Source organism: Aspergillus homomorphus (assembly GCF_003184865.1).
Source record: "Aspergillus homomorphus CBS 101889 unplaced genomic scaffold BO97scaffold_9, whole genome shotgun sequence".
Lineage (NCBI taxonomy): Eukaryota > Fungi > Ascomycota > Eurotiomycetes > Eurotiales > Aspergillaceae > Aspergillus > Aspergillus homomorphus.
This window is the reverse complement of record NW_020291895.1, coordinates 672,275-681,605: the sequence shown is the minus strand read 5'-3', so window position 1 is coordinate 681,605 and position 9,331 is coordinate 672,275. Positions and strand designations below refer to the sequence as shown.

Below are 9,331 nucleotides of genomic sequence, written 5' to 3'. Positions count from 1 at the left end.
CCCCCCCCCCCCCTAACAGGAGAATGAGAGAGAGTCAAATTTCAAACAAATAACAGAATACCACAGCCCCGTTCTTTTTTTTATTAAGTACTCTTCTTCCGCAGGACTGACAGCCAAGCAGCATTCTTCATTGCATAGACTAGTGGGGGACTCCACCCTTGCGCAGTTATCACCTAATTTACATCCATCCTTCTCGACCCCCCTCGCCTACTGTACACGAGTACGGATGACTACATCCATTCATCAGCTGTCTCTACCTTACTAGGTATCCTTACTATCGATTGCGTCGGTCGTCTCGCCACGAATCACCCATCCCTCCCCCTCCCCGTCCTCGGCCGCCGCGGCCGCCGCCTCGCCGACCACGTCCACCTCCTAGATATTCGGGTCCCTTGTCCACAAACAAGTCGCCGTCTTCGAATGTAATGCGACGCGTCTCATCCCCTCCTCGTCGGGGAAATGCGCCTTTTCGTAGCAGATCGTCGAACCGATCGAGGCGTCGATCGGCCACCTCCCGGGTGACGGGCAGATAGTATAGCTTGGGCTTGGTCGTGGTGGACATAAACAGTTCGTCCAACGGTTTGAACCCTTGGCCCGGATGGGATTCCGACCGTGCGACGCCAGGGCTACTGGGACGTCGACTTGGACCCCGCGCATCTGCACGGGGACCGGTAGGCGGCGGACGAGAAAAGCCAGTGAGCTCAGGTGCGCGCGCAGGTTGAGTCGCCGGGTTCCGAGCATCAATTTCTTCCAGCACAGCTTCGACACCGTCATCGATCCGGTCGTATCTCACCTCCCAACGCGGTGGGGGGCCACCGCGCTCTCGAGTGCCCTCCTCTCGTTCAACCCATGATCGTAGCTTGTCTTCCGGGATGAAGTCGACGAATAACGCTTTCCGATTACGTTCGTTGGGCCATATAGTCCCGTGAAGGGCTGTCCGGACCCGCGACGCGGCCGAAACACTCGTAAAGCTCACAAAGCAGTGTGTTTTGATGGGATCCAGGTAGTAGTCGAGGATCACACTAGCATCGGGGGAAGCATCGGGTGCAGAGGCAAGACTGATGAGATGATTTCGGAGGGTCGCCGGCTGCATCGGCCGCATCAGTCCTCCCACGTAGAGCGCAGCGGTGGCAGCATGTAGGGCAGGCTCGACCTCGACATCGTCCGCAGCGATATCAGGGGGAGGGGATGGCGGACGGGCCTGGTCGGCTTCCGGGGCCACGAAGAGACCTTTGAAACGGACATCATGTTTCGGCGGGGCCTCTTTCTTGGCTGTGAGGGTTGCATCATCTGCGGCCGGGACAGATTCCATTTCCCGACCAGGCTCCGCTGTCTCAGGCTCAGCACGTGCCTCAGGGGGTTCTCGCGGAATTGCTGCCCCTTCTTCTCCCTGCTGATCCACCTCCATAACAGATGATCCTTGATCTTCAGGCAGAAGCACGCGGGGTTCCTCTTCTTGCGCCTTCGCTTTTTTGATGGCGAGGGCTTCCGGCGTGGGCACAGGACTCTGGCTACGACGCTTGCGCTTGCGTCGATCCTCTAACAGCTCCTCGGCGGGGAGAGGTGTTGAAAATGCTGTGTTCATCTCCGAGGAAAGACTCGTAGACAAAGCGGTCTCCTTGAGCTCTGTGTCTTGTTGCTTGGCCGCCGTGGGCTCCTCCCGCACCGTTGCATCTCTGGGAGCCTGCTCAACCGGGGCGGCAGGTGGTTCAATCTTTGTGTCGTTCGCTGCAGAGACGGCTGTGGCATCGCGAGCTTCTTCCACCTGCACTTTTGTCTCCGATCGCTCCTCCTTCTGTTGTTCTGACGGTTCCTCCACGACCTGATCGCCGGCGGGTATCGCCTCCTCTACAGTCTCCGGTTGAACTTCCGCAGCGCCATTCTGCTCCGGCTTCTTTTCCGGTGCCTGTGTCGAATCCTCCGGTTCTGTCCGCTTGAATGTCTCTTCGGGCGCGATGTGCGTTAGGTCCGTTTGCTTCGACGTGTCTTCAGGAATCGAGTCCGCGTTTGTGGCCGGCTCTACCTCCGGCTCCTCCTGTGGCGCAGGTTGTGCTTCCTCCGATCGCGGCGCAGGCTCATCATTGACTCCCTCGTCCTGCGCATGATCGCGATCCGAGCCGGGTTCCGCGGTCGCATTCTGTCCTGCAGCTTCGCGAGCATCTTCTTCCTCCAATCGTTCGATAATTTGCTGTTTCACGCGCAGGCCGGTCTGCGCGATGCCGCGCCGCTTCAACTCCGCCTTGAGGTCGGTGACCTTCAATTTCGAATAGTCAGTCATACTACCGGGTTTGTATATGTCCGCGAAAGATGGGATCGGGGTGCATGTAAATGTCGCCTATAAGGTGGGAGATTTGTGAACGTGGGTGATTGTTAATTCAGACGGGGTCTCTCATGACTGTGAGAGATGTTTTTTCTCTTTGTTGGAAGTCTGGTGGATGCGACGGATGCGCTGCTTGCCCCTGCGGTAAAGTAGTGGTGGTCGGTCGGTCGGGCTGAGCTTGACTGGCGGCGGGAAGATGATGTCGCGTGCTAAACCGGTTCGGGGGCATGGTGCGACTGGATCGAGCTTAGTGCGTTTCCCACTGAGACCTCAGGCTCCAGGCTTAGTCAAGAAACCGGGGCTGGTTCGTGTTTCCCCGATTGGGATAATTTAGTATGAGCTCGCCCTTCGTTAGAATTCTCCAAAGGAATTAATGCCAGCGTCGTTAAGGTGCCTGCTGCCACTGTATTGTTACACTCTAGGTGCTAAGAGTTGCTAGAGTAAAGGTCTTGTAAGATCTGAAGAAATTATCATATAGTATCACAAAAGAATCCCCTAACTACGCGGAATATAGCCCTCTCCTCAAACCCGACGAGAAGCATCGCGAAATTCAAATCTCGTATCATTTGTACCTCTGACAAACAATGCATATTTATGGGCTGGTCAGATGATGGCTGGTGCTTCGTAATAACTACTGCTACAATGTCTCACATACCAAGAGATGGTGACTGTTGCGGCACTCGTTATCTGATAATCTATGAAACCCCCGCATCAGCCAAGAGTCGGACCAATACAGAGATAAGGTCTCGCTGAGAGGGAAGTACCTTTCAGAGTCATATTTGGCCAATTTGGTGATAGGCTTATAAATAGGTATCTATATCTCATGGTCCCGAGTACCATCTTTCTGATTTCAGCAAGGGTGGTTGGCTTGAAGTAATTACCCCTTTGTTCCAACATACTATATCCGGAGGGGTGATCTATAAGCGCTGTCGCGCCTTTCTGATAAAGCAGCACACAGCCTTTCAACTAAACATCCTCGATATAGAGACAGAAAGAGCTTACTTATACTAGACAGAGCAAAGTATCATACAGTCATCCAATATTTCCGGTTCCCACATACCCACACCAATACAACGCCGATAGATAACATAGGCGCCTTTCTGAACTCCGCAGATAAAGCTTAGATGGGCCGAGGGCCGTTATCAATCGGCGGACCTCCTCCTCCCCCTCGTCGGTGTTGGTGCGGAGTAAGACTAAAATTGTAAGTCAGGCATATAAATAATCAGGGCCCATCCGAGTCTATACTCGAGTCACCACTGTAATTTCTTTCCTCATTAGCAATGTCTCCAATCCTCCCCGTCGACAACCCCATCCTGCCCTTCTGGCGCACGGAACTCGACCAACTCGATGACCTCCGCACCACCCCAGACTTACCCCAAGAAACCGACATCCTCATCATCGGTGCCGGCTACGCGGGCGTGACCCTCGCCTACTACCTGCTAAAGCAACTGGGAGATGCCACCCACCCTCATCCGACGATCACTATCCTCGAAGCGCGCCAGATATGCTCGGGCGCGACCGGTCGCAACGGTAAGCCAGTCCAGCCCTGATAGCTACTTGCTGCCATGCCCCGAACGCTACGCCTTATCGACAACTGATAACGATGAGACGAACAGGCGGCCACCTCCGCCCCGATATCTACGGCCACATCCCCAAGTACATCGAGCGGTACGGCCTGGAAGCGGGCGTTGAGATCGCCAACTTCGAGTACGAGCACATGCAAGCGGTGAAGGACCTCCTCACGGAGGAGCAGATCGACTGCGACTTCAACATCACGCGCAACATGAACGTGTATCTCAGTGAGGACGGTGGGGAGCGAGCGCGACAGGTCTACGAGAAGCTTCTAGCACAGGGGGTGGCCGTGGCGAATGATTTGCATTATACTTCGGCGAAGAACGCGGAGGGGGTATTGCTTCCTCTCTCTCTCCCCCTTTATATCGTCGTATCTCCTCATATGCCGAAAGAATGAAGATGGCTGAAATGAGATCACAACGCAGAGCTAACAGCACCAACACCCCACAGATCTCAGGCGTCAAAGGCGCGAAAGCCTGCCTCTCCTACACCTCCGGGACCCTCTGGCCCTACAAATTCATCCTCGGCCTGCTTTCCAAGATCGCCTCCTCCCCGGCGCTGAACGTACAGGCCCGAACCCCGGTGACATCCGTGACATCCAACGAAGACGGGACGCACACCGTCCACACAACACGAGGCGCCGCCATCCGCGCTCGGAAGGTCGTCTACGCGACCAACGGCTACACCGCGGGCCTGCTGCCAGAGTACGCCAAGAACATCGTTCCCTGCCGGGGGATCTGCTCGCACATCGCCGTGCCAGAGGGTAAGGAGGTTCCGTTTCTGCCCTACTCGTACGTGGTGTACACGAAGGAGGGCGGAGGGGGCAGCTATCTCATCTCGAGACCGGATGGGAGCATCATAGTCGGCGGGGCGCATTATACGTTCAAGGATAAGAGGGAGCAGTGGTATAATGTTGTGGATGATGGTACGTTGATTGAACCGACGAAGAATTACTATGATGATTATATGCAGAGGACGTTTAAGGGGTGGGAGGGCAGTGGTGCGTATGTCAAGGAGATTTGGACTGGGAGTGAGTGTTCCATTCCACCTTGTATGGTTGCGTTGGGGGTGGGGGGGATGGGGGATGAAGAGCGTGAGGGACGATAATGAAGGCTGACATGGAAATGACAACAGTCATGGGATACTCGTACGACTCCCATCCGCACATCGGACAGGTGCCCGGTAAACCTGGCCAGTATATCTGCGCGGGATTCAACGGCCACGGCATGCCGGTGGTGTTGCTCAGCGCGAAGGGTCTCGCGGAGATGATCGCAACGGGGAAGAAATTCGAGGAGACGGAGACGCGTATGCCCCGGTTATTCGAGACGACTGTTGAGAGGATTCGAAAGGCTCAGACGGGGCCGGAGGGAGGGGATATTCTGGCGAAGTAGCTGGGGTCTGTGGTAGGGAAGCAACGGCATCCACCGCCAGGAGTCAGTCACTTCAAAGTCCATGAGAATTAGACCGTGGACTCGGAGGGTAGATTACCGTAACTATCCGCAACTAATCTATTGCACCATCGAACTCAGAAACTCCATCAACCAGTCATCATACCCGACCCCTAAGCCTAACGTACCCAGCGCACCGCCAGACTCCTGATCCAGAGTCCCAGATACATGCTGCTGTTGCTGCATTCTCTCCGACTCCAACCCTCCCCTTCCCCGCAGATTATTATCCCCTCTCCCCCCCAATTTCCGTTCCCAAACCAACCGCATAGACTCATACTTCCCGATCGAATAAAAGAACACCTCCCCCTCATCGACCTCCGCCTCCTCCCCATCCCCGTCCTTCTCGCCCTCAACCCCCTCACCTCCCGCCACAGCCAACAACCCCCTCTCCAACCCTTCCAACCTCGCCAACGCAGCCGCCTGCCCCAGATTCCCAATCACACTGTCCAGCACATCCAGAATATCCACCGTCCGCCGCACGGCCGCCCGGTCCCAGAGCGGATCATCCAGCGTGGAGAGCCGGTACAGCGCGGCGAGGTTGCGGGCGAGCTGGGCGAAGACCGTGAACGCGAAGCCGGTGTACTCTGCTGGCGGAATAGCCAGGAAGGTGTCGAACCAGGCCTTTGTGGCTGCTAGGGCGGCGTGCAGGGTTTCCAGGTGGCGGATGTTGAGGGTGGTGGATTGTTGTTGCTGGGGTTTTGGGGTGAGGAGGAGGGCCGGCTCCGTGAGGGTCAGGATTACATGGGTGTTGTGGAGGTGGATGATTTCTGTTTATTGAGGGTGGGGTTAGATTTGGGCTTGGGTTTGGTGGGTTTGCTGGTTCGTGAGGGGATTTGGGTTGGGATATCAGGGGCCAGAGAGGAAGACGTACTGTATTGTTGGGTTTGTGGGGGGATTTTGGCTTGGGCTGAGTGGAGATGAGTGTTTAGGGCGTGGAGGTAGGTTGATATTGGGGGGTTGAGGGATGTGTTGTCATATAGGTTGGTTGCGGGTGGAAGTGGAAATGGGTGGAGTTCGGTGTTGCTGGAAGCGTGGCTGGGGGATTTTTGCTCGTTGACGAGTTGGTAGCGGACTTGGTGGACGAGGACTTCGTCGTTCAGACACTCTGGGTGCTGGCTTAGGGCTTTCAGGCATTCTTCGAGGTAGGGTGTCCAGCGGAGGGATTCGGCCTTTCCAAAGAAGAGAGAGATACTGGTGCGTCGTGTTCTTAGTGGCGAGGGATGTATTCTGTGGGAGGATCGCATAGTCCATACCTTGATGTGAGTAGGAAACATCCTAGCACTGCTCGCCGCTCCTCCATGAACCGCGTAGGTGGCGAAGCAGGACCGCCCTCGGGTTGAGGATTTAGGCAGAGGAGAAGGGACATCTCAGTTGAGGTTGGCTTGTTCAGTGAGAGGTCATACACCACCGCTATCGCCAGTTGGCTGAACATGATCAAGCTCAGCTTGCGGAAGACCTGCTGGCCGGACCTTGCCCAGGGTTAGTCAGGGCTGGGTGAAAGTAAATGCGAATGAACCACAACGTACCAAGCCATGAAGATCAGTATGCCCTGTAGAAGATCAAGGTCGCGAGCCCCGGAGCAGTGCACCACTTTCTGCGCGACGATCTCCCTGACCTTATCGCATATCGCATTGCGCTGCTTCACGCTCTTCGCTGCAACCGCCATCACGCATAGCCACATGAAGGGTCGCTCGCGCTGGAGACGTTTGGCCGTGGTACTGGATGGGATATGGATGAACGGTAGATAAGGCAGCTTCTGCGTGACAAAAGCCGCCAAACACTCCTCTGCCTGCCACGGCGAGAGCTCCAAAGAAACGTCCGGCGAGTCATTCGTCAAGCCAGGACCATTCGCCCCCTGCTCACTTGTCTGAGTTAACTGCGAATGAGTATTGCCACCACGTCTCCTCTTCTGTGAGTCACCTCGCGGATTCCGTGGCTGGGGCTCTGGTGTCGTCGTGCTCGTCGAGTTTAACTGCTCCTCGATCAAATCGGCGTATTCGTCTGCGGTCGCACTGCTCCCAGACGAATGCGCCGCCCGGGCACGAAGCAGCGCGACCACATCATCCAGCTTCTTCTCCAGCCGACCGCTCTTTGTGGCGTTGGGCTTGCGCAGGTTTTGTCGGCGCTGGAACGCCGAGGGACGACACTCCTTGTTAAGACGCTGACATCTGTAGCGTATGGATCAGTCGGGCGGAAAGAGCACACTAAGTATGGGGGGAAACCCACCGTTGACATTGTCCTCCGGCCTTGGACAGAACGCACTTGCATTTGGCGTGAGAGCAGTTCATACATGCGCGGCCGTATGGGGTCGGGGAAAGGTCATATTGCGTCGGAGCTTGATCCATGGCTGAGCGATACAGTAAGCGAGTAGCGGTCGGGAAATGGTACATGGTGACAAGAAGGTGGGGATTCGATCAGATTAAGAGGAACGCCGTAGGAGGTACGAGTAAGACGCCCGAACGCCGTCGGCGTTAGTATCGACGGCGTTAATGTCGAGAACGTGAAGCCGACGGACATTACGGATTTAGCCTGAGAGCGCTGCCTTGAGCCCTAATTGGGTGTTTGATGAGCCGTGTATAAAAGTCTGGCGACCACTTGACGAAACAAACATGAAGGAAGCATCTTGAATACAAGAATTTCAGGGTCTGAATCACAGCGATCAATTAGCCTCAAACTACAGTTCATACCTCGTTCATCATGTCACCCAACAATCGCGCCGCCTGGCTCAAGTCCGAAAAAGCCTACCCCCTCGAAGTGGATGATGCGCCTTACACTGCCCCTATGGAGAACCAAATTGTGATCAGAAACCAAGCCGTTGGCCTTAACCTGGTCGACTACGCCATGCAAGACATGGGAAACGCCCTGTTCCCCTGGACCACGTACCCGACCGTCTTGGGATGCGACGTGGCCGGCGAAGTTGTGGAGATCGGCCCCGGCCCTCTTGCATCACGTTTCAAACCTGGTGACCGCGTGCTTGGCTTGACAGAAGGAGTCAAGACCAGCCGTCCAGCCGATGGTGCCTTTCAATCCTACGTGGTCCTCACGGCTCAAACCACCGCGCACATCCCGTCTCAGCTATCCTTCCCAGACGCCGCCGCCATTCCCCTGGGTATCTCCACCGCGGCATGCGGTCTCTTCCAGAAGGACCATCTTGCCTTACAACACCCGACTGCGCCTCGCGCCCCGTCAACGGGACAGACGGTGCTCATCTGGAGTGGGTCGTCGAGTGTCGGCAGCAATGCCATCCAGATGGCTGTCGCAGCCGGGTACGAGGTCCTCACAACGGCGTCGCCCAAGAACTTCGAGTTTGTGAAATCACTGGGGGCGAGCGAGGCCTTTGACTATCGCAGCGAGAGTGTGGTGGAGGACATTGTGGTGGCTTTCCAGGGCAGGAAGAGTGCGGGGGCGTTGGCGATTGGCGACGGCAGTGTGGAATTGTGTGCCAAGATCGTGGCCCAAATTGAGGGCAGAAAGTTTGTTTCCATGGCTGTTCCTCACGCTGGATCTTTGAGTGACGGGGTGGAGTCCAAGTTCATCTTTGGGGGCGACTTGCGGAATAATGAGGTTGGGCCGGCCATCTTTGAACACTTCCTGCCGAAAGCTCTGAAGGAAGGCTTTTTCAGGTCTGCGTTGAGGGTGGAGGTGGTGGGAAAAGGCCTGGAGTCGGTGCAGCGTGGATTGGATACCTTGAAGAAGGGGGTGTCGGCGAAGAAGTTGATTGTTGAGTTGTGATCTATGTCTGTGTTTGGGTATATTTGGAGATACCATCCTGTTCTTGTATCTTCTTGAGACTATGCCTCTATAATTCGATAACCAACGCGGTCTTGGAGTACACAATCACTTCATGCATTCTCTTCTCACGTTGAAGATACGGAATTGTATGGAAGACATGTCCTAGGAATCATGACGTGTCAGGCTTGGTGCATCTTGCGGGAATCTATCACGGTGAAATTGTCCTTTACAGTATTGTAGAAAGCCAGGTAGTCCCATGTAT

At 55.5% G+C, this 9,331-nt stretch overlaps 4 protein-coding genes across 4 annotated transcripts; 2 read left to right on the top strand and 2 right to left on the bottom strand.

Moving 5' to 3' along the window:
• Positions 1-55: 55 nt before the first annotated feature.
• On the bottom strand, positions 56-2,689 carry BO97DRAFT_404345 (SAP domain protein). The gene has a single exon (XM_025694956.1). The coding sequence runs from the start codon at positions 2,273-2,275 to the stop codon at positions 275-277; it is 2,001 nt and encodes a 666-aa protein (XP_025553592.1). The 5' UTR covers positions 2,276-2,689; the 3' UTR covers positions 56-274.
• Positions 2,690-3,582: 893 nt separating this feature from the next.
• On the top strand, positions 3,583-5,407 carry BO97DRAFT_466171 (NAD(P)/FAD-dependent oxidoreductase). Its single transcript, XM_025699579.1, has 4 exons — positions 3,583-3,847; positions 3,934-4,223; positions 4,340-4,919; positions 5,024-5,407. The coding sequence occupies exons 1-4, from the start codon at positions 3,598-3,600 to the stop codon at positions 5,278-5,280; spliced, it is 1,377 nt and encodes a 458-aa protein (XP_025553591.1). The 5' UTR covers positions 3,583-3,597; the 3' UTR covers positions 5,281-5,407.
• Positions 5,258-7,727, bottom strand: BO97DRAFT_466163 (Zn(II)2Cys6 transcription factor; the record flags this gene model as incomplete). The annotated part of the gene is made up of 6 exons (XM_025699577.1): positions 5,258-5,661; positions 5,710-6,104; positions 6,209-6,528; positions 6,591-6,806; positions 6,864-7,505; positions 7,564-7,727. The coding sequence occupies 6 exons, from the start codon at positions 7,725-7,727 to the stop codon at positions 5,398-5,400; spliced, it is 2,001 nt and encodes a 666-aa protein (XP_025553590.1). The 3' UTR covers positions 5,258-5,397.
• Positions 7,728-7,976: 249 nt separating this feature from the next.
• On the top strand, positions 7,977-9,069 carry BO97DRAFT_466161 (zinc-binding alcohol dehydrogenase family protein; the record flags this gene model as incomplete). Its single annotated transcript, XM_025699576.1, has 1 exon — positions 7,977-9,069. Exon 1 carries the CDS (start codon positions 8,035-8,037, stop codon positions 9,067-9,069), a length of 1,035 nt encoding a protein of 344 aa, XP_025553589.1. The 5' UTR covers positions 7,977-8,034.
• Between the last annotated feature and the right edge of the window lie 262 nt (positions 9,070-9,331).